The following is a 25,842-nucleotide window of genomic DNA, read 5'->3' as shown; positions in this document are numbered from 1 at the left end:
GCCTAGCGACCGCAGGCAGGCAGCCAATGACGGCCTGACTTTGAGCGGGTAGCAAGGGCCACGTTGCCGCTCTGAAACCCGGTCGCGCGCGCTTATGAAACTTACCAGTGTCTCGCGTGCAGGCGGTGCGGTCGTTCGTCGTTTGTCTGAAGTTGAATTCGCAGTTTATTTCGTTTTTGTTGTTTTTAGTGTTTCTTTGTTTATGTTTCGTTGTAAACAATGTCTAGTGCGGCGGGTAGTACCAGCCCAACACAAGAAGTGAAACGGAGGAAGAAAAGTGTGCTACACACCCAGGCCCGTGAATTCGTGTGCTCTGTGAGGGATTACTTTGAGAAAGAAAAGGACAAAGGTGGGCCCTTAATTCCTGTTGTTCAGGTTGTGAAGAGAACTGCAGCAGCATTGAAAATAAGTAAGAACGCTGTTGTAAAGATAGGGAAAGAACAGTATAGTGTAGATTGTGACGAGAGTGGCACAACAAAGCTGCACACACCACGAAAGAAGCGACCGAGAAATAAGCAGGTGACAGCTTTGGACGATTTTCAGAAAGACGCTATTCGTCGTCATATATACAGCTATTATAAGAGAAGGGAACATCTCACTCTATCTAAATTACAGGTGTCGCTTCAGAAAGACGATCTTTTTAAAGGGAGCAAATTTTCATTGCGTACAGTGTTGAAAGACATAGGCTTCAGCTATTCACTGTTTAACGGACGCGAAATATTAATGGAAAGGACAGATGTAGTTGCATGGCGGTGCAGATTTCTGCGCTGGGTCATGGGTGTGGAATTCGAAAGTATAGTGTGGTTAGATGAAGCTTGGGTCAATGCCAGCCATTCTTTACGTAGAGGCTGGAATGATGGAACGCCCGAGGGGACAATGGCAGTGCCTGTTGGCAAAGGAGGGCGTATTATTGTCTTACATGCAGGAACATCGAAAGGTTTTGTGCCAACCTGCTTGAAAATGTTTCGGTCAAAAAAGACGGGACATTACCATGAAGAAATGAACAGTGTAGTATTTCAAGAATGGTTCGAGACATCGCTTATGACGAATCTGAGAAGTCCATCAGTGATTGTTATGGACAATGCGCCTTATCATTCCGTTGTTCACGATAAGGCACCAACCTTGGCAACAAAAAAAGACGATATCATTCAGTGGTTGAAACGGCGAAAAGTATATTTCAGAGAAGATTTAAGGAAGGCGGAACTGCTCGAAATTGTGGCACAAAAGAAACCCCAATTTCCAACATATGTAATTGACGAGATTGCTAAAAGACACGGGCATGAAATCGTTCGGCTTCCTCCATACCACTGTCACTTCAATGCAATTGAAGGAGTGTGGGCGCAGATAAAAAATTACATTGCTGCAAACAATAAAAAATTCACGATCTCTGATGTGGAAACTCTCCTTCCAGCAGCTATCAATAAAGTGACAAGCGAGACGTGGGCTAAAATTGTAAACAGCACTGCAAGTGCCATCAGAGAGGCGGCCAAAACCGAAGGGGTTGTGGAAGAATGCATCGAAAATTTAATTATACATCTGGGAGAGAGCAGTGATAGTTCGAGTAGTGCTGAGGAAGACAATGTCAAATCAGATTCTGACAGTGATGTGAGTGGTGTTTTTCCATTACAGTAACTACAACGTATTCAGGAATGTAAGGAGGGAAGTTCCTATCGATCTACAACCAGATCATCATATTGTGAGTACTTTCTTCAGATTATAACTCTTAATACACTGACCAATTATTCTGTAGCTTGTAGTAGAACAAATTAATAATGCTAATACTTAACAATGGAAACCAAAACTGCTAATGTTCAACAACTTGCGAAAATAGTTTTCATTTCAGTTGTGAAGTTTAACAAATAACTTTATTATGTTTCAGCATCTTAGATACTTGTACTAAATAGCTCTTATCAGTTTTCGAGTTAATATATTTCAAGCATCAACTTTAAATAAATTCACGCGTACCAATACGACTTGTATTTTGTCTCGCTTTTATTTCTGCTGCTAGAGAATGCGTGTAGCAGACAGGGCGCCGCGTGCTGTGAGCCACGTTCGGCAACAGCGCCGTCTGCCCGCCGGAACTGTCAGTACCAATCACTCGTCTCACGGACTATAACTAAGCAAGTCACTCCAGCGAACTATGTAGCGTGTTAAAAGAAAAGTAACGTGAGCATTAATCAATCAGTGCAGATGAAGGTAGCCAGAACCGTGTGTCGCGTCTCCCCTTAGTTGCAGACACGATGTCACGACCGTGAATTGTGGGCTGACCGATAGTGAAGTGAGAGGGAGCAGAACCCTTCTTCAGTTGCTCAGTCTGGTGAGCGTAACGGAGAGGACTGCACCCCGGTAGAAAATATTCTGGATTTCTAACACACATTGTTTACACAGTCCAAAAAATTTACTTCACATACATACCTTATGAAACGTCACCTTAGAAAAATTATTGAAATACTGTGCTGATAAACCCCTACGGTATTTGATTTTCAAACAGCTGAGCAATACTGAACGTACTCAGACATCTCGCTCTTTTCCTATTCTGATCAACACTAAACTGACACCCAATATTTTTAGCGCAACGCAATCTGACTTTAAAAAATCCCTACAAAAGAATGGCCCTAACTAACATAACCTATACTTTTCACAAATCACTTATCTCACAAAAAAACTTCGTTACTCGAACTACTGCAATACAGCGAGCGCCACTACTGCCAGCTAAATAAAAGATTCAAACTACTGAAGGCACTAACTGCTGATAGGCATAGTTAGCAAATGAAAGATTTTGATAGAGAACAAACAATGTATTTACCTTAATAGTGTTCAAAAGTCATAATATATATATATATATATATATATATATATATATATATATATATATATATATATACTCCTGGAAATGGAAAAAAGAACACATTGACACCGGTGTGTCAGACCCACCATACTTGCTGTACAAGCAATGATCACACGCACGGCACAGCAGACACACCATTAACCGCGGTGTTGGCCGTCGAATGGCGCTAGCTGCGCAGCATTTGTGCACCGCCGCCGTCAGTGTCAGCCAGTTTGCCGTGGCATACGGAGCTCCATCGCAGTCTTTAACACTGGTAGCATGCCGCGACAGCGTGGACGTGAACCGTATGTGCAGTTGACGGACTTTGAGCGAGGGCGTATAGTGGGCATGCAGGAGGCCGGGTGGACGTACCGCCGAATTGCTCAACACGTGGGGCGTGAGGTCTCCACAGTACATCGATGTTGTCGCCAGTAGTCGGCGGAAGGTGCACGTGCCCGTCGACCTGGGACCGGACCGCAGCGACGCACGGATGCACGCCAAGACCGTAGGATCCTACGCAGTGCCGTAGGGGACCGCACCGCCACTTCCCAGCAAATTAGGGACACTGTTGCTCCTGGGGTATCGGCGAGGACCATTCGCAACCGTCTCCATGAAGCTGGGCTACGGTCCCGCACACCGTTAGGCCGTATTCCGCTCACGCCCCAACATCGTGCAGCCCGCCTCCAGTGGTGTCGCGACAGGCGTGAATGGAGGGACGAATGGAGACGTGTCGTCTTCAGCGATGAGAGTCGCTTCTGCCTTGGTGCCAATGATGGTCGTATGCGTGTTTGACGCTGTGCAGGTGAGCGCCACAATCAGGACTGCATACGACCGAGGCACACAGGGCCAACACCCGGCATCATGGTGTGGGGAGCGATCTCCTACACTGGCCGTACACCACTGGTGATCGTCGAGGTGACACTGAATAGTGCACGGTACATCCAAACCGTCATCGAACCCATCGTTCTACCATTCCTAGACCGGCAAGGGAACTTGCTGTTCCAACAGGACAATGCACGTCCGCATGTATCCCGTGCCACCCAACGTGCTCTAGAAGGTGTAAGTCAACTACCCTGGCCAGCAAGATCTCCGGATCTGTCCCCCATTGAGCATGTTTGGGACTGGATGAAGCGTCGTCTCACGCGGTCTGCACGTCCAGCACGAACGCTGGTCCAACTGAGGCGCCAGGTGGAAATGGCATGGCAAGCCGTTCCACAGGACTACATCCAGCATCTCTACGATCGTCTCCATGGGAGAATAGCAGCCTGCATTGCTGCGAAAGGTGGGTATACACTGTACTAGTGCCGACATTGTGCATGCTCTGTTGCCTGTGTCTATGTGCCTGTGGTTCTGTCAGTGTGATCATGTGATGTATCTGACCCCAGGAACGTGTCAATAAAGTTTCCCCTTCCTGGGACAATGAATTCACGGTGTTCTTATTTCAATTTCCAGGAGTATATATATATAGCAGTTCATGATATCCAATATTACAAATTTACTCTTTCTGATGGACATACGTCCAGATCGTCCACTCTCAAAATTCCACCATCTCTCTCCCCACATGCACCACTGCTGGCGGTTCACCTCCAGTTGCGCAACGCTACGCGCTGTTAACAGCCAACTGCCCAACACTACAATAGCGACTATTGCAACAATGCCGACCAGCCTCAGACTGCACACAGCACAGTCAGTGATTTTCATATAGAGCGCTACGTGGCGTTACCAATAAAAAAACCTATACAGCCTCCTTACAACCTCACTGGGAAAGGTGTCTTACAGTGGCTTTACTCTTATGTCACTCTGGCCTAACTCCTTCAAAAGACAGTTACGTCACAGCAAACTGTTGCGCTTATTCTAACAATATTGGTCCATAGTCACCAGGGATGCGTCACATTCCATGACTCGTTCAGCTTACCTACAAAGAATACTTATTTTTCATTCTGTACCCTTAATTGTTTAGCGTTGTAAGAGACGAGTACTACATAACGAATCGTTTTAAACTCCTCAGAAATATGAATCTCGGTTCACTAGTAGAGACAAGACCAGACTGCTCTTGTTATCTGACACAGAATAAGACACTCATTGTTTCTGTTGTTCCATGCTTAGCTAAGTCAGTTGCTCGCCGATTGATTACTGCTGCTTGGCGCTCAACATGTTACGTCGGGGCTCTGCTGGTGAACTCGGAGACGTCTGTGTGCGCCTTCCGATTCCCACTGCTCCTGTACTGCGACGACTACCGCATTACTGCACAAACTTGTAATTTCTCCTTATTTGTAACACGCCTACAGCTGTTAATTTCGTGTTACAGGGTATCTTATTACAAGGCATCTGCTTTCTGTTACTGCTTTGCTGCCCTGGTGGGAGTTATTTTCAAATATGTGCGGCCTTGATATACGTTCGCTGTTACCTAGTGACGAGTTATCGCAGTGGAGTTGCCATCTTGCCGAGGCCGCCGGTTTACCCTCTGCCCTTTGCATGTTGAAACGTAACAGTACCTCTTCTGAACGACTTTCTGTCGATCCTGTAATCAGCGTGTATACGTGGACAAGGAAAAAAAATCCCGAATATCCCGTTTAAAAAATATACTTTTTCCAGGGCGAAAATACACTTTTTCCTTGCTAAGTGACAGTACGTTTTCTGTAGATTTTTCCCTCGGAACTGTATAACTTATTACTCCTTTGAATGGTTAACGTTTTATACACTGGCGAAGAACTTCTGAAAAAAAATAATAAAAGTGACGGGGGGAAGAAGTTTTGGAAAGACTTCTGATGTGCAGCAACATACACGCTGCATATTTTCGTATTACGAAAGTATAAATTCGAATTGCACCAAACACAGTACGTTAGTTTCCGGAGCGTTGAAATCGAGATTGCGATGTCCTTTGTAAGCCAGTCGTATCTCATGCCACATGATCTCGCCAGCCGATGACAGCAGATATTCAGAGCATAGGACAAGTGTTATAGTCAGCCAATAGGAAGATCACTGTTACGTAGCGCTAACACACAAAGAGGAAAAGTTAATGGTATACATTAATGTACATAGTACAGCTAAAAGAATTTATATTGGTCCCGAAGATTAATAAGCCACAAGAGAAGCTAAGCTTTCACATGTAATATTGATCTTTCTTGCGTGTGTTATTCTTCAAGATACACGGCACAAATGTGCCAGTAAATTTAAAATAATGACATAAATATCAGGTCTTCTGGGCTCGAAATTCTTATAAGTTGCTGGCTCTCAAAGTGTTCAGTTTTAAACGCTCTGTCATTTAAGAAATTCATCACGCTGTCTCACACGTAACATCATTCATCTTTCGTAAAAAGAAATTTACTTCGAAAGTAACGCTTTTCGAACCACCGTTCGCAGTACTATCCCGAGATTGTTAGAAATAGGTTCGATAACAGTTGCCAGAGAGCACCAGAAAACAGGCGTTATTGCGCGTGCGCAGCTGCATTCGTGTAGGAAGCCTGCACGTTCGTATGTATAAAGCACTGAGAGAGCTTACATTACGCCATAATAGAAGCAGGACATCAGAGGATACTTCAAGAGCATCGGAATTTCGTGAACCATTCTAAAGTACATAATTCGGCTTGAAGTACACATTCCAGATTCACAATGAAGTAGGTCCCATCTGATATTAAGCTTTTCAGTGTGGTTTTTGGGATGTACCAGTACTGAACTGTCATATTTCGTTCTTTATTATGGCATAATGCCACACATGGCAGAAGATGAAAACGTGCACTTGAAATTCAGCGATAGTAGAAACTAGCCAATAATGTGGAATGAAACACTTCCTTTCAAATAAATTGATTACCTCAGTGGAAAGATTAATAAAGCCAAATTTCTTTAGCGAACTAACCAAAATAACTTCATTGTTCAGCAAGGTGATTAAGGCTTGACTCCTAATAACTTGGAAATTTTTGCCCTCCTTAATTATGTGAATCAATTTTAATTCACTTGCTAGCTCCCGGCCACAGAAATCCGTTTTGTTTTCATTTGATGTGGGAGCTGTAAACGAACAGGAAACAGCGAAATCACTTAACGCAAACCCGAGTCACGTAGAGACTAACCCCCTCCTCACTACAACTTATACAACTCTGCGCATGCGCGAATCAGGCAGCAAGGACACGCGAGAAAAATTTTTCTCGTTAGCATCTAGCTGCTTGCTGTTACTGCCGAAACAGCTAACAGCCATAGTTCAGCAGCGGGAAGCGGGAGAAGGTACAGCTCATAAACGCTAGTCAACTGCGTATGCGCATGAGCCCGCTGGCAACTGGTCAAACGAACGTAATGTAAACAGTCGTGACGTCATGCTCATAGAAAATTTATTGTTACGAAGTATTACATAGCCTTCGCCCTTAGGCCGCTAACATATTTTTGCTGTTAGCAGACGCTTGTACTTGCATGGTATTTTGTTGTTGTAAGTGGCACATTTCCTTTGCCACTAAAGTTTTATTTTGTTTTTTCTTCTCGTTTATATTTTATTTCTGCAAAATCATTCTCCAGTAGCAGGACACAGTAACATTCTTTGCTAGAGAATCAGTTGTTGTTGTTGTTGTTGTGGTCTTCAGTCCTGAGACTGGTTTGATGCAGCTGTCCATGCTAATCTATCCTGTGCAAGCTCCTTCATCCCCCAATACCTACTGCAACCTACATCCTTCTGAATCTGTTTAGTGTATTCATCTCTTGGTCTCCCTCTACGATTTTTACCCTCCACGCTGCCCTCCAATGCTAAATTTGTGATCCCTTGATGCCTCAGGACGTGTCCTACCAACCGATCCCTTCTTCTAATCAAGTTGTGCCACAAATTTCTCTTCTCCCCAATCCTATTCAATACCTCCTCATTAGTTACGTGATCTACCCACCTAATCTTCAACATTCTTCTGTAGCACCACATTTCGAAAGCGTCTATTCTCTTCTTGTACAAACTATTTATCGTCCATGTTTCACTTCCATACATGGCTACACTCCATACAAATACTTTCAGGAACGACTTCCTGACACTTAAATCTATACTCGATGTTAACAAATTTCTCTTCTTCAGAAACGCTTTCCTTGCCATTGCCAGTCTACATATTATATCCTCTCTACTTCGACCATCATCAGTTATTTTGCTCCCCAAATAGAAAAACTCATTTACTACTTCAAGTGTCTCATTTCCTAATCTAATTCCCTAAGCATCACCCGACTTAATTCGATCACATTCCATTATCGTCGTTTTGCTTTTGTTGATGTTCATCTTATATCCTCCTTTCAAGACACCATGCATTCCGTTCAACTGCTCTTCCAAGTCCTTTGCTGTCTCTGACAGAATTACGATGTCATCGGCGAACCTCAAAGTTTTTATTTCTTCTCCATGGATTTTAATACCTGCTCCGAATTTTTCTTTTGTTTCCTTTATTGCTTGCTCAATATACAGATTGAATAACATCTGGGAGAGGCTACAACCCGGTCTCACTCCCTTCCCAACCACTGCTTCCCTTTCATGCCCCTCGACTCCTATAACTCCCATCTGCTTTCTGTACAAATTGTAAATAGCCTTTCGCTCCCTGTATTTTACCCCTGCCACCTTTAGAATTTGAAAGAGAGTATTCCAGTCAACATTGTCAAAAGCTCTCTCTAAGTCTAGAAATGCTAGAAACGTAGGTTTGCCTTTCCTTAATCTTTCTTGTAAGATAAGTCGTAAGGTCAGTATTGCCTCACGTGTTCCAACATTTCTGCGGAATCCAAGCTGATCTTCCCCGAGGTCGGCTTCTATCAGTTTCTCCATTCGTCTGTAAATAATTCGCGTTAGTATTTTGCAGTGGTGACTTATTAATAGTTCGGTAATTTTCACATCTGTCAACACCTGCTTTCTTTGGGATTGGAATTATTACATTCTTCTTGAAGTCTGAGGGTTGGCTCTGAGCACTATGGGACTCAACATCTGAGGTCATCAGTCCCCGAGAACTTAGAACTACTTAACGCGGTTCCGGACTGAAGTGCCTAGAACCGCACGGCCACCGTGGCCGGCGAAGTTTGAGGGTATTTCGCCTGTCTCGTACCTCTTGCTCACCAGATGGTAGAGTTTTGTCAGGACTGGCTCTCCCAAGGCCGTCAGTAGTTCTAATGGAATGTTGTCTACTCCCGGGGCCTTGTTTCGACTCAGGGCTTTCAGTGCTCTGTCAAACTCTTCACGCAGTATCGTATCTCCCATTTCATCTTCATCTACATCCTCTTCCATTTCCATTATATTGTCATCAAGTACATCGCCCTTGTATAGACCCTCTATATACTCCTTCCACCTTTCTGCTTGCCCCTCTTTGCTTAGAACTGGGTTTCCATCTGAGCTCTTGATATCCGTAAAAGTGGTTCTCTTATCTCCAAAGGTCTCTTTAATTTTCCTGTAGGCTGTATCTATCTTACCCCTAGTGAGATAAGCCACTATATCCTTACATTTGTCCTCTAGCCATGCCTGCTTAGCCATTTTGCACTTCCTGTCGATCTCATTTTTGAGACGTTTGTATTCCTTTTTGCCTGCTTGATTTACTGCATTTTTATATTTTCTCCTTTCATCAATTAAATTCAATATTTCTTCTGTTACCCAAGGATTTCAACTAGCCCTCGTATTTTTACCTACTTGATCCTCTGCTGCCTTCACTACTTCATCCCTCAGAGCTACCCATTCGTCTTCTCCTGTATTTCTTTCCCCCATTCCTGTCAATTGTTCCCTTATGCTGTCCCTGAAACTCTGTACAACCTCTGGTTTAGTCAGTTTATCCAGGTCCCATCTAATTAAATTCCCACCTTTTTGCAATTTCTTCAGTTTTAATCTACAGTTCATAGCCAATAGATTGTGATCAGAGTCCACATCTGCCCTGGAAATGTCTTACAATTTAAAACCTGGTTCCTAATCTCTGCCTTATCATTATATAATCTATCTGATACCTTTTAGTATCTCCAGGATTCTTCCATGTATACAACCTTCTTTTATGATTCTTGAACCAAGTGTTAGCTATGATTAAGTTATGCTCTGTGCAAAATCCTACCAGCCGGCTTCCTCTTTCATTTCTTAGCCCCAATCCATATTCACCTACTATGTTTCCTTCTCTCCCTTTTCCTACTGTCGAATTCCAGTCACCTATGGCTATTAAATTTTCGTCTCCCTTCACTACCCGAATAATTTCTTTTATCTCATCATACAGTTCTTCAAATTCTTCGTCACCTGCAGAGCTAGTTGGCATATAAACTTCTACTACTGTAGTCGCCATGGGCTTCGGTCTATCTTGGCCACTATAATACGTTCACTATGCTGTTTGTAGTAGCTTACCCGCACTCGTATTTTTTATTCATTATTAAACCTACTCCTGCATTACCCCTATTTGATTTTGTATTTATAACCTTATATTCACCTGACCAGAAGTCTTGTTCCTCCTGCCACCGACCTCACTAATTCCCACTATATCTAACTTGAACCTATCCATTTCCCCTTTTAAATTTTCTAACCTACCTGCCCGATTAAGGGATCTGACATTCCACGCTCCGATCCGTAGAACGCCAGTTTTCTTCCTCCTGATAACGACGTCCTCCTGTGTAGTCCCCGCCCGGAGATCCGAATGGGGGACTACTTTACCTCCGGAATATTTTACCCAAGAGGACGCCATCATCATTTAACCATACAGTAAAGCTGCATGCCTTCGGGAAAAATTACGGCTGTAGTTTCCCCTTGCTTTCAGCCGTTCGCAGTACCACAACAGCAAGGCCATTTTGGTTAGTGTTACAAAGCCAGATCAGTCAATCATCCAGACTGTTGCCCCTGCAACTACTGAAAAGGCTGCTGCCCATCTTCAGGAACCACACGTTTGTCTGGCCTCTCAACAGATACCCCTCCGTTGTGGTTGCACCTCCGGTACGGCTATCTGTATCGTTGAGGCACGCAAGCCTCCCCATCAACGGCAAGGTCCATGGTTCATGGGGGGAGGAATCAGTTCTTACTAGTCAAAATTACAAAAATTTAACTGACAGCTAAAACAATGAAGAATTCCCGGAATTCGGAAAAATTCCCGGGTTTTTCCCGGTTTTCTCCCGGATGAAAACAATCCCGGGTTTTTCCCGGATTTCCCGGTTGTCCCGGGTCGTATACACCATGTGTGTAACATGTATCGACATAGGACGGCCATAACATCTCCTCCCCTAAAAACTTAACATTAACTAAGCAATGTGCTATTATAAACGTAGGCTTCTGCGGCAATTGTCACATTCAATAAAATTTTTCTGGGTTTGTGGCCGCATTGTCAATATACATGAAACTACCTGTTGCAAGCGACCTGTTTAAACAGAAACATACTAAAGAAGGTCGCTTGCAATAGGAACCGAAACGGCGCTAGTTTTATATACGGGGTGAGTCACCTAAAATTACCGCTGGATATATTTCGTAAACCACATCAAATACTGACGAACCGATTCCACAGACCGAACGTGAGGAGAGGGGCTAGTGTAATTGGTTAATACAAACCATAAAAAAATGCACGGAAGTATGTTTTTAACACAAACCTACGTTTTTTTAAATGGAACCCCGTTAGTTTTGTTAGCACATCTGAACATATAAACGAATACGTAATCAGTGCCGTTTGTTGCATTGTAAAATGTTAATTACATCCGAAGATATTGTAACCTAAATTTGACGCTTGAGTACCACTCCTCCGCTGTTCGATCGTGTGTATCGGAGAGCACCGAATTACGTAGGGATCCAAAGGGAACGGTGATCGACCTTAGGTACAGAAGAGACTGGAACAGCACATTACGTCCACATGCTAACACCTTTTTATTGATCTTTTTCACTGACGTACACACGTGGTTTCCGTTTTCAATTACGGAGTGGAATAGAGTGTGTCCCGACATGTCAGGCCAATAGGTGTTCAATGTGGTGGCCATCATTTGCTGCACACAACTGCAATCTCTGGCGTAAAGAATGTCGTACACGCCGCAGTACATCTGGTGTAATGTCGCCGCAGGCTGCCACAATACGTTGTTTCATATCCTCTGGGGTTGTAGGCACATCACGGTACACATTCTCCTTTAACGTACCCCACAGAAAGAAGTCCAGAGATGTAAGATCAGGAGAACGGGCTGGCCAATTTATGCGTCCTCCACGTCCTATGAAACGCCCGTCGAACATCCTGTCAAGGGTCAGCCTAGTGTTAATTGCGGAATGTGCAGGTGCACCATCATGCTGATACCACATACGTCGACGCGTTTCCAATGGGACATTTTCGAGCAACGTTGGCAGATCATTCTGTGGAAACGCGATGTATGTTGCAGCTGTTTGGGCCCCTGCAATGAAGTGAGGACCAATGAGGTGGTCGCCAATGATGCCGCACCATACATTTACAGTCCACGGTCGCTGTCGCTCTACCTGTCTGAGCCAGCGAGGATTGTCCAAGGACCAGTAATGCATGTTCCGTAGATTCACTGCCCTGTGGTTTGTGAAACCCACTTCATCGGTAAACAGGTAGAACTGCAACGCATTCTCTATTAATGCCCATTGACAGAATTGCACGCGATGATTAAAATCATCACCATGTAATTGCTCATGTAGTGACACAGGAAACGGGTGAACGCGGTGACGATGCAGTATGCGCATGACACTACTTTGACTCAGTCCACCGGCCCTCGCAATGTCACGTGTACTCATGTGTGGGTTCATGGCAACAGCAGCTAACACACCAACTGCACCCGCTTCTCCTGTGACGGGCCTGTCACGGACCCGGTTGCGTGCTACGACCATACCTGTTGCATACAGTTGGCGGTAGATGTTTTGCAATGTGCGGCACGTTGGATACTCTCTGTCCGGGTACCGTTCTGGATACACCCTGCAGGCTTCAGCTGCATTTCGTCGACACTCGCCATAGATGAGTGTCATCTCCGCCTTTTCAGAGTTCGAATACACCATGGTCACAGTTCCTACAACACTACACTATCACAGACGTCTGGTAACACGGTGTACTACAGTTGGTCTGCGTGCGGAGACGAATGCAGAATAACAATAGCAACAAGCGCTACATGCGGACACAGCGACAGCTAGACCAAACCACAACAGTGCACTACAGCCACATTCATAAACACGGTCGTCATCGTAAACATGTCCCTGCAGACGCTGCTCGCCGACCGTGGCCTGTGTTTGTTACAACACGCAACTGAACGTCGGAGGTTTCAAGCGTCAACTTTAGGTTACAATATCTCCGGATGTAATTAACATTTTACAATGCAACAAACGGCACTGATTACGTATTTGTTTATATGTTCAGATTTGCTAACAAAACTAATGTGGTTCCATTTAAAAAAACGTAGGTTTGTGTTAAAAAACATACTTCCGTGCATTTTAGTATGGTTTGTATTAACCAATTACACTAGCCCCTCTCCTCACGTTCGGTCTGTGGAATCGGTTCGTCAGTATTTGATGTGCTTTACGAAATATATCCAGCGGTAACGTTAGGTGACTCACCCTGTATATTGACAATGCCGTCACAAACCCAAACGCAATTTATTAAATGTGCTATTAATACTATTGCCATCGCTATTTCTTCTTTCCTTTACTGAGGTCTATTAATGTAGTTTGCTTACAAGCTTAACACATATTTTTGGTTCAAATGGCTCTGAGCACTATGGGACTTAACTTCTATGGTCATCAGTCCCCTAGAACTTAGAACTACTTAAACCTAACTAACCTAAGGCCATCACACAACACCCAGTCATCACGAGGCAGAGAAAATCCCTGACCCCGCCGGGAATCGAACCCGGGAACCCGGGCGTGGGAAGCGAGAACGCTACCGCACGACCACGAGCTGCGGACAACACATATTTTTCTTCATTTATTTTTCAAATATACCACGCCATCCTCCCCTTGAGGACGTCTGTCGTATATTATCACGTCGTTTCCCTGTTCTCTTAGTCTTAATTCTCTGGTATTTACCATTCTCGTTTTGACTCAGATTCAGTGCCAACACACACTCCCAAACGAGTCATGACACATTTTATATGCATACCTATAGCATGTGCAATGCAAATTACTATTATTATTATTATTATTATTATTATTAGTACTAGTAGTAGTAGTACTAGTATTAAATCTAGATTCATGGCTGTAGAATAATGTTAGATCTGTTTCTTTAGATATAACACACACTGTTGTTCAATAATCAAATTAGACCTATCATTCAGTCTTTTCCTGCAACTCGTAGACAGTCAAAGTTAGTTACTACGTGTTTCAATGGAAACTAATTGTATGTTGGGTGCCTTTTATTTTCCCCCAATTCCTCGCAACAATCAGTTTCCATATTTATGCCAGGAAAAATGTTCTCCCAAGTGACACCGGTCTGTATTACCATATTTTTCTGAATATGCACCTGAGAGACATAGCCCTTGCAATTATTATGAAATATTAATAAGCCTACCCCATTGTTTGTTTGGCCATTGGACGTTCTGACCGACCACTCTGTTTCCGAGTTTGACTCGTAGTGAAAGGGAACTGCGGTCAAGACGACATCTTGATAGCACGTGGGAAATCAGAGAGTGCGTTCACAAGAAGAGACCACATAGACACCCCCTTAATTGGCCTCATGTATGGTGGGGAGTAGGACATGGGGAGAAATGTCGCGCCTAATTGGAATACCTACCTGCTCGTGTTTGGCGGGTTAGAGAGGTTACAGTACTGACACCCGCATTTTTACAATGCGTAGAGCGTGGAACTGAGTAACTTCTACATGCGGCCCAGGCCACGCAAATGGTTAGTGGAAAATTCCTGAGTGTGGGTTTCAATGTGTCACGGAATACTGGAGAGGGACACTGAATATAGAGCACTTAAGATAACGAATTTTAAGCCGCAGTTTCACTGGTGTCAGGCGAACTCTCGCTACGAGCTACTGTGTTCGAAACACAACGAGCATGGTGCAAGTGTAAGGACTGTGTTTCGCGAGTCGAGTTCACATCGTGACTTAGAATCTTTCTGCGAGTGAGACCAAAGAGGAACTTTAAGGTTCTCATAGAGAACAGTGTTGGTACACAGTGTGGAATTAACAGGTTGATCGACTGTCCTTCAACTGAGTCTTCATTTTGTGAATTTGACTGGCTGCTAGAGCTGCTGAGATAACTAATACCACTACAAAAGAGTTACCTTTGAGTGAATAAAGTACTGAATTTCAAAAGTATTCCTCGTGTCGCCCATTTCGTTTGATATTATTAACTCCAGTTGCAATCATTTACGTACTCTGCACCTAACAAGTCTACAAAGAACTCGCGTACTTGTAATTTTTTAAAAATAGGAACTGTTTTGCAGCGGCGTGCGATCGGGCTATTATATTACAGCTCATAGGCCCGAATTAATTCTGATAAATCCGATCATGGATTTCTGCTACGTTTATCTAAACAGGGGGATAGCTAACAAAGTCGAACCCTCATGTTCGATACCGGCATTAATGCCTGGCCAGTATACTCAAGGTCCTGCCAACACCTTTAGCCTCAATGTCTTTCAGTGTTGTGCGTATTCTCTTTGGCTATGGCTGCCCTTTACCACTGCTGTTACACTTATTTGTATGCAGTCTGTTTTCCTGTGCCGTTGGCGGGCTTAACGTGACAGCACAGCGCTTCTGTTGACAGGACGAAACGTTTTGCTGGCGTAAATGGTGCCAAGCAGAGGGAGCTGTTCAAACGCTTACTAGCTTCAACAACGCTGACTAACAGGCGGCAGACGACTGATATTTGACTGCCTTGGTGGAGTATGATGTCTGCGCAGCAGTTCCTATCAATTTTGCCACAGTGATTTATGTTGCTCAAGAATGATTGATGTTGCTCCAAATCTCTGACCGTACGAAGTGTTCCAGTGATCAACACATTGGACTCGCATTCGAGAAGAGGGCGATACAATTCCGCGTCCGTCTTAGATTTTCCCTAATTTCCTCAAATCACTTCAGGTAAACGCTGGGACAGTTCCTTTGGAAGGGCACAGCCGATTTCTTTCTCCATCCTTGAATAATTCTTGTGCTCTGTTGCTAATTGCCTCGTTGACGACGGAACGCTAAATCCTAACCTTCCTTCGTTTCTCCTTTCTCTCAAGTCTTTGGGCGCAGGGATATTATCCAGAGTGGACTGACGTGAGTCTGTGTATGGCCGAGACATTTAACACTACGCTAGAAAACAACTGCGCTTATTTAATTCTTGTTTGAGTCCACAATCTTTTTGTATGAAACAGCTGTTTCATAAAAAAAATGGTTCAAATGGCTCTGAGCACTATGGGACTTAACATCTGTGGTCATCAGTCCCCTAGAACTTAGAACTACTTAAACCTAACTAACCTAAGGACATCACACACATCCGTGCCCGAGGCAGGATTCGAACCTGCGACCGTAGCAGTCGCTCGGTTACGGACTGAGCGCCTAGAACTGCGAGACCACCGCGGCCGGCAGCTGTTTCATAAAATTGTTGAGGTGTTTCTTCTGGGTAGACTTACTAACTACCACGTAATCAAAATATATAGCTGTAAAAATGCGGTTCTGCTCTGTGCTATCACAAACTCTTCTTCTTTAATGCCCAAAAATGTTTCGGTGAAATTTCATCATCATCAGTGGGTTCTATTGTTCTCTGTCAAATAACATGTAAAGAAATGTTGCTTCATAATACATAACAGTTTTGAGATAATGGTATTTACATTAACGAAATTATCAACAGAAAACTTATATACCTTATTATCTCATACTGATGTTAGGTGGTTGCTTACCATTTGCGGTAATGCTGATATTTTTCTCTGTTTTGTCCTCTGAAATCTGTCAGGATTTTTCAATATTTGGTACGTATATATATCAAAATGTTTAGCCTAAAATGAAACTACTGCTTTTATCCAACTTGCTAGGGTTAGATTATAGAACTAATAACATTAAGTTACATTCTGCTGTCCACACTGATTTATTACTTTATTCTTTAAGTATCGTTTGTTAGGTTAGTCATAGTTTTCTAAAATGATGTAAGGATATGTGATTTGAATGAGCTTTGTAAATTGGTGAGTGAGAGTGACAACTTAAGTATGTAAATTAAGTCTGCTTACTTTTTCTTGATTTGGCTTTTCCATGCCCGTACATTGTGTCACAGTGTATCAGATATTCTCCTCTTCCACCAACTTTATTGTTTCTGGGCGGTAATTTCGAACTTTTTAACGACATAGGCTTTGGTATGTGTGTGTGTGTGTGAGCGTGTCTGTCTGAGTGTGTGTGTGTGTGTGTGTGTGTGTGTGTGTGTGTGTGTGTTCTGCGCCTTGATCTTCTGATATTCATTCATTATTTCTTTCCCTTCTAGTATGGCTTTCTTCTATTATAAGTTCGTGTGGAGGGCTGTAGCGCATTTAAGATTTTTTGCCAATTTTTATGTCCGTTGGTCTATGGTTCACGCCCATGAGGTTCTCTGCAAGTGTAGAGTGACTGCGCCTACTCTTAACTGCCCCTTAGTGTTCATATTATGTATTAATGAGATTTCTACCTGTTTGGGATTTCTACCTTTTTGCCCGACATAAATTGAGTTGTAGCGTTGACATGTGAATTGATAGACTGAAAACGTGTTGTATTTGTCTGTGTTAGCATAGGGTGTCCACAGTTTCTTTTGTACACACATCATAAAAGTTTTGCGTAACCTCGGTTAAGAGAGTTTCGGAACCTGTACAGAAAATTGGAACAGAGATCAACATAAACATCATTTCCGTCTTTTTATTGCTCATGAAAACCACACATTGCATGTTGTACCACCATACAGCAAGACCTTCAGAGATTGTGGTTCAGATTGCTGTACCCACCTGTACCTCTAATACTCAGTAGCACGTCCTCTTGCATTGATGCATGCCTGTATTCGTCGTGGTATACTATCCCCAAGTTCATCAAGGCACTGTTCGTCAGATTGTCCCAGTCCTCAACAGAGATTCGGCGTAGTCCCTCAGAGTGGTTGGTGGGTCACGTCGTCCATAAACAGCCCTTTTCAATCCATCCCATGCATGTTCGATAAATTAATGTCTGGAGAACATGCTGGCCACTCTAGTCGAGAGATGTCGTTATCCTGAAGGAAGTCATTCAGAAGATGTGCACGATGGGGGCCGAATAGTCATCCATGAAGACGAATGCGTCGCCAATATGCTGTAGACATGGTTGCATTATCGGTCGGAGGTGGCATTCACGTATCGTACAGCCGTTACGGCGACTTCCGTGACAACCAGCGGTGTACGTCGGCCCCACATAATGCCACGCCAAAACAGCAGGGAACCTCCACCTTGCGTCACTCGCTGGAAACCTCCACCTTGCGTCACTCGCTGGACAGTTATCTAAGGCGTTCAGCCTGACCGGGTTGCCTCCAAACACCTCTCCGCCGATTTTCTGGTTGAAGGAATACGCGGCACTCATCGGTGAAGAGAACGTGATGCCAATCCTGAGCGATCCATTCGGCGTTTTGTTGGGCCCATCTGTACCGCGCTGCATGGTGTTGTGGTTGCAAAGATGGACCTCGCCATGGACTTCGGGAGTGAAGTCGCGCATCATGCAGCCTATTGCGCACAGTTTGAGTCGTAACACGACGTCCTGTGGCAGGACGAGAAGCATTATTCAACATGGTGGCATTGCTGTCAGGGTTCCTCCGAGCCACAATCCGTAGGTAGCCGGTTATCCACTGCAGTAGTAGCCCTTGGGCTGCCTGAGCGATGTATGTCATCGACAGTTCCTGTCTTTCTGTATCTCCTCCACGTCCGAACAACATCGCTGTGGTTCACTCCACTACGCCTAGACACTTCCCTTGTTGAGAGCCCTTCCTGACACAAAGTAACAATGCGGAACCGATCGAACCGCGGTACTGACCGTCTAGGCATGGTTGTACTGTAGCTCCCTACTGTCGGAATGATTGGAACTGATCGGCTCTCGGCCCCCTTCCGTCTAATAGGCGCTGCTCGTGAGTGCTTGTTTACATCTTTTGGCGGGTTTAGTGACATCTTTGAACAGTCAAAGGGACTGTGTCTGTGATGCAATATCCACACTGAACGTCTACAGGAATTCTGGGAACCGGGGTGATACAAAACTTTTTCTAATGTCTGTTCAAATAGGCTAATTGATTGTCATTGTTTATTGAAAATATTGGCAATCCTGTGAGCTGCTTTGCTGTTGTAGGTAAGTGTGTGGCATTAGTTTGTTGTGGTTGTTTCTTGTTCAGATGAGTTTTGTGTGTTTGCATTCTGTTCAAAAATGGTTCAAATGGCTCTGAGCACTATGGGACTCAACTGCTGAGGTCATTAGTCCCCTAGAACTTAGAACTAGTTAAACCTAACTAACCTAAGGACATCACAAACATCCATGCCCGAGGCAGGATTCGAACCTGCGACCGTAGCGGTCTTGCGGTTCCAGACTACAGCGCCTTTAACCAAGCGGCCACTTCGACCGGCTTGCATTCTGTGTGTCTGTGTTTGTACATCAGTGTTGATCAGTTTCTTACTGTGTTTTTTCCATTTTTGTTCTAATTTTGAGGTTTACTTTGTCTGTCATGTTTGATTTTTATTCGTTTCTATCAGATATATGTCTCATTGGCGGTAGCGCATTTTGGTAGCTGTCCCGGCTGACTAGAGTTTTATTGAGCCTGTATAGCATTTATCGAAAATAAGCAAGCGCGCGGGCGCGCGCGCGCGCGCCTGTGTGTGTGTGTGTGTGTGTGTGTGTGTGTGTGTTTGTTATAGGGTTGTCTGAGTTTCTGTTTATGACTGAACTTTTGGTGGTGGGCTTCCTGTACAAGGAAAATCGATTTTGGATGATGTGTCTATGTATTATAGTGTCTAAGAAATTGGACATTTTGTCATTTTCTGATTCTATGGTGTATTTTATCTGTGGTTAGTCTGTGTTTGTGAAATTTTGGAGTTGTATATGATCAGATGTTGACATATGATGTGATTTCCGTAACGATACCGAAATACTATCCTGTATTGTTCTCAGTGTCATTAAGAATGTGTTAGGTAGGAGCCCAATGATTGGAAATCCCACAGTGAGTCCATTTTGCTATGAGTAGCTCCGGTTGTGAAATGAGAAATAACTGTAATTTTTTATTTATTTTAGAATATTTGTAGCCTTTTCTGTATGTGGCTTGACAACGTCATTTCGTTGTTGTCGGTGTTGTTTGATGATGTTGATGGTTTCTTCAATGAAGATGTTGGTGTACAAGGATATTACGAGGATAAGTCAATTATTATCCGCAATTCAGTTATTTTTGTTTATTTTGGTAGTACTATCGTCTTACGATGATGCGCATGCTTTGTTTATTTGTTGTTATATCATTGCAATTTCCAAGCAGCTAGGTTAGTTTGGTTGTCGCTGCCGTGCTGTTAATCATGGCTGCTCCGCTGCCTATTTGCACCAAAGAAGAGCAACGTTCAGTGATCCGTTTTTTGTGGTCGAAAGGCGTATCAGGGGCCGAAATTCATCGACGACTTTCGGTACAGTACGAGAATAGTGTTTTGCCACAACGGAGTGTCTACGAATGGATTGAAAAATTCTGAAACGGTTGCACATGCGTTACGTACGATGAAGGAGCAGGACGACCGTTTACCGCCACAAATGAAGAAACCATTGAGCATTCACGTGTAATGATTCTCTTAGACAGACGATTAACTATTGACGAAGTGGTACATCGTCTGCAAATTAGTCACGGTTCTGCCTACGAAATCATCCACAACAGACTTGGGTTTCATAAAGTTTGTGCGAGATGGGTCCCAAAACAAGTCGCACAGTTGGATAAACAAACGCGCTTGGACATCTGCAAAAAACATTTGGATCGCTATGGTAACGAAGGGGACAACTTCTTAGACAGGATCATTAGTGGTGACGAAACATGGATCCATCATTACGCGCCGAAGAGAAGACGGCAGAGTATGGAATGGAAACATCCAAATTCGTCGTGCAAGAAAAAGTTCAAGACCCAACCGTGCGCAGGAAAACTAATGCTTACGGTTTTTTGGGACGCACAAGGTCCAGTACTGCAACATTGTGGGGAAAGGGGCACAACAATAAACAGTGTACGTTACAGTGAGATCCTTACCGCCAGGCTAAAGCCTGCAGTTCGAAGCAAACGGCGAGGATTGCTGTCAAAAGGTGTTGTGTTGTTGCACGACAATGCCCGTCCGCATACTGCTTCCCACACTGCTGAAACGCTCCAGGAACTCAGATTTGAAGTACTGGATCATTCTCCATATAGTCCCGATCTTGCCCCTTCTGACTATCACTTGTTTGGTCCACTCAAAAAGGCATTAAGGAGCCGTCGATTTGCCTCGGACGAAGCAGTGAAAAAAGCGGTGCATTCCTGGCTCGTAGTTCAACCGAGAACCTTCTTTTATGAGGGCATCAGGAAGCTTGCACAACGATGGACCAAGTACGTTGAAACGCAAGGAGACTATGTCGAAAAATGATGCTCTTGCAAGTTTGCTATTTGATTACAATAAAATTGTATAACTACTTTGCGGATTAAATGAAACAGCAAGTTTACTGTTACCAGTCACTGTTTATTTATCTCCACGACGCATTTCAAATGTTTCAACCTCCATCATCAGGTGGATTTACATTTATTGATGTCATTTGTGTGTGTGTGTGTTGTTTTACGATTTTTTGGAGGAACTTGTGGCACTGTCTAGTAGAGAAATAAGACACTTTTTCAGAACATGTTTTTGGGTTTCTTTTGACAAAAAGTTAAACGTGTATCTAACAGTAAACAAGGGCCTGTATACTTCGTCGATACCAATTCTCGTCCTGGTGGCGGAGCCAGTGCTTCATTGTGTGAATCACCTCCTCATCGTCCTCAAAACGTCTTCCACGAGTGGCATCCATTAATGGACCAAAAAAATGAAAGCTCACTGCAATACGTGAGGCTCTCCGTGGATGGTTTCCCCGACCGCTGCAAATCGTGGAGCTCCGCCGAACCGCCTTCTTATGACCTCACCCTCCGTAGCCAGCGACTAACTGTACTTCTGTCGACACCAGATGCTCCACAGACTTTGTGAATATTCCCCACAGTTTCCTTCTCTGCAATGAGAAATTCAATGACGGCACGTTGCTTGTAACGTAGATCATCTACAGACGCCATTTTGAAATTGTCCTACAGCTACGGTATCTGTCGGAAGTGACGGAAACTTGGCACGCTCACTCAGGAGACTACAAGTAATACTTTCTTGGGCAACCCTCGTACTTGCGTGAGTCAGACAATTTGTCAGATCGTCCCCCATAAATTAGTGAAAAACGTACGTCAAAGTGTTAACTCGTCGTTCTGACCTGTCTGGGCTACCTCGCCCTGTGTGTCGATGTATAATGTACGCCAAATGATAGATTGTGGTATCTGAAAAAAAATCCAAATATTACATATTGTAGAAAGAAAAGATGGCGGAGAATCGTAGAAATAGAGGTAACTGTTCTGAACTGATATTGTTGCTCAATCCTTTGTTCGTGCGGTCGATTCCGTAAAGTAAAGATTAAGCAGTTACTATCGCCTGACAGTGCACGGGATGATACAGAAGCTCTCCGTGAGAATACATACTCGGTTACAACTGTAGGTTACTGTCCCGTCTCTTAAAAAGTGCATTATGATCCTGAAAGCTATATTTTCTGTTTCAGTGGTGTGGGTAATTGATGTTTCAGTTTGCTTAGTCTCTTGCACAATTTAATCGCATATTGCTGATCGACTGTGGTAGGTTCTTTTTTTTTTTTTTTTTTTTTAACCATTCAGCTTTTACAGACGCACCTGCGGTTGCGCATGTTGAGCCCGAATTTGCTCCAGTCATGGGTCGTTTCAAACTTGAAACTTGGTGCCTTGTCTGGGACGGCTGCTCATGAATGAAACATGCATGTAGCTGGAGCGGTGAGCTGTCACCCGTCCCGGTGGTAAGTGCTGCGCCCGCTGCGCAGTTGCGGCAGGGTGGAGGTGAGCGCGGAAGGCCGGCGGACGGCGCAGCAACAGCTTCGTGCGTGTCGCCGCCGCCGGCGGAGAGGAGGCGGCGTCATCTCCCGGGCCGCAGCGCCGTGCCCGCCCGATCGATAGCATCTATCGAGAAGTTTTTCGACAGTTGTTGGCGCCTGCCGAGGCGCCTCCCACGCACCGGCGCGGCGACGGCGACGGCGACGCCGCTCCTCGTTCATCCACCTCCGGCCGCCGGCGGACACGTGCGCCGCACCGGCACCGGTACTGCCTCGCCACAAAGCCACCAGGCAGCCACATGCAAGCAGACTCCAACCGACGGTCTTCCGTGCCTCAAACGAGGGCTGTTGGGTGACATGGTACTAGAACTTCTGTGCTAATAATTGCTGCAACGAATATCACAGCAGCCGGCATTATCCTAAGTGTGGCTTGTAGCGGATCCCGTATGATTCAGACAGGTTGCTTGCTGATCGGTACGAGAACACTAAAAGAATTTTGGATGCCAAATCTAACGATTATCCAATCATTCTTGTGATATTTCACGTTAACAATATTTTTGCAGCAGCAGTAACACAAGGTATTTACACTGTTCTATAAATCCGCAGGGTATTATATTATATTATAATGTTACAAAAAAATTTTCACTGACCGAAGCAGAAAATTAAAACCTTTTTAAGTCTCTTAGGAAGTCGCTATCGTGCACTGAGTAGCCACATAAACGACTAATATAAAAATTTCTCGTTCGATTCGACTAAAATTGATATTTCGAAGAGTTTCTCTCTCTGACATTCATTTGACTTGTGGAAGTCAATCCTTCATTTGAGGTAAAGATATCCCACTATATTATCAGTATCGAACGCGGTATTAGCTTCTGCATTCAAGACATTGCGCTTCGTTTGAATATATTCAAAAATGCAGATTGCAAGACCTTCTGATGAACTCCGCACTGTTTGGCACAAAGCTGCCTTAGAAATTTTTACCCACATGCTTAAAGGAATATCTGAGATACATTTCGTCAATAAAAGCAAGTGAAAATCTTTGTTTTGTTTTAGAGGAATGGGGAGAACTGACCTCTTAAAACAGGTACTGGTATTTAGTTCTGAATAACCGGAATTTTCGATATTTGTTTGGTCTCGGTAGTAACAGGAATTTTTTTTTTTTTTTTTTTTTTTTTTTTTTACAGATAACCAGGTATGAAACAGATATATCAATTTACCGTAGCAGTGGTGCTAAATTTTTTGGTTTTCAATAAAACTTTATTTAAGCGAGCTTGATATGAAATTCTGTGGCTTCTGAAAGATTGGTATAGCCTTTCTGATAAATTGGATTCAACTTACAAATTAACACATCGTGGAGGGCACATGAGGGTATTTTTAGGCCAGATGGTAGTTTGACGTGCTCTGATGACCGCTCGCGAGCCGATACGCAGCAGCGGAAATCAGACAGCGTTCGGACTCAGGACACTACGACTGTAAAAATTTTATCAGTAAACTGTCGAAGTATTCGTAATAAAGTTCCCGAATTTAATGCACTCCAGGAAAGTTCTCGCGGTCAAATTGTTCTCAGGACCGTGAGCTGGCTGAAACCCAAAGTAAAAAGCTCCGAAATATTTAGCGAGTCGTGGAATGTATATAGGAAGACAGATTGCAGGCCATAGGAGGGGGGTTGTTCATTGCAGTTGGCAAAACTATTGTCTCTATTGAGGTCGACGTTGAGTGTGGCAGTCAAGTTATCTGCTTGCGTATAACAGGTGTAAGTGAAACCAAGTTAATTGTTGGATGCTTTTACCAGCAACCCGATTCCGCTGTGACAGTTCTAGAGTCATTCAAAGAAAGTCTAGGGTCAATAGCGCGCAAATATCCAGATCATGCAATACTAGCTGGAGGCGATTTTAACCTACCGACAATAGACCGGCATGTCTATGGATTCATTGCGGTGGGTACAGACAGACAGACATGCAAAACACTTTTGAACACGTTTTCTGAAAACTGTCTCGAGCAGCTATCTCGGCAGCCCATACGCAATGGAAGTATCTTATTCCTTTTAGCTACAAATAGGCCGGAACTTATCAACGGTGACAGTATAGAAACGGCGACCATGATGTCATTATAGCAACTATGGTTAAGTTGATCAAGAAGGCTAGGACAGTGTTTCTGCTTGACAGAGCAGATAATAAGTTGTTAACATCTCACATAGTTAACTGACATCACTTAGTTCCAGTAACATGGACGGAGAGGAATTACGAACAAAGTTTAAGCAGATTGTAAATCGTGGTCTTGAAAGTTATATGCCTACTAAGTGGATAAAAGATGAAGAATACCCACCATGCTTTAATAACTAAATCCGGAAAATATTGATGAAGCAAAAGCTGTTGCACTCTTAGTTCAAAACAAACGTACAAATGACGAGAAGCAAAGATTAGTAGGGAGCCATGCGACTGTAAAAAGATCTATGCCCGAAGCGTACAACAACACCGCCATTCCTAAGCGAAAGATGTGGCAGAGAACCCGAGAATATTCTGATCCTATGTGAAATCATTGATCGGGTCTAAGGCTTCCATTCAATCTCTTGTTGACCAGTCTGGTGTGGCACGTGAAGACAGCAAAACAAAAGCCGAAGTTTTCAAGTCCAAGAAATCGTTCACACAGGAGAATCGTACAAACATTTGATCATTAGACAGACTACCGTATGGACGACATAAATATAACTATCCCTGGCGTTCAGAAATAACTGAAAGATTTGAAAGCAAATAAATCACCGGGTCGGAATCGATTCCCTATTCTGTTTTACAAAGAGCGCTCTACGGCATTGACTCCTTACCTGTTTTGCATTTATCGTGTATGTCTCGCCCAGCACAAAGTCCCAAGAGACTGGAAAAAAGCGCAGGTAACTTCAGTATATAAGGAGGGTAAAATAACGGATCGCCAAAATTGCGGAGCAATATCGTTAACTTCTGTTTGCTGTAGACTCCTTGAATATATTCTCAATTCGAATATAGTAAACTTTCTTCAGACTGAGAGGCTCAGGCGCGCGAATCAGCAGGAGTTTAGAAAGCATCTCTGGTGTGAAACTCAGCTTCC

General features: G+C 43.8%; 1 protein-coding gene across 1 annotated transcript in view; it reads right to left on the bottom strand.

Moving 5' to 3' along the window:
* The window catches only part of LOC124776853 (alanine and glycine-rich protein-like), a 153,489-nt gene extending 130,861 nt beyond the window's left edge, over positions 1–22,628 (bottom strand). The window contains exon 1 of the mRNA XM_047252028.1: positions 22,589–22,628. Coding sequence (XP_047107984.1) covers positions 22,589–22,628 — 40 coding nt within the window. The remainder of the gene's footprint in view (positions 1–22,588) is intronic.
* Positions 22,629–25,842: the final 3,214 nt, after the last annotated feature.

Source organism: Schistocerca piceifrons, chromosome 1 (assembly GCF_021461385.2).
Source record: "Schistocerca piceifrons isolate TAMUIC-IGC-003096 chromosome 1, iqSchPice1.1, whole genome shotgun sequence".
Classification (NCBI taxonomy): Eukaryota; Metazoa; Arthropoda; class Insecta; order Orthoptera; family Acrididae; genus Schistocerca; species Schistocerca piceifrons.
The sequence above is the reverse complement of the archived record's forward strand: the minus strand, read 5'-3'. Positions and strand labels throughout refer to the sequence as shown.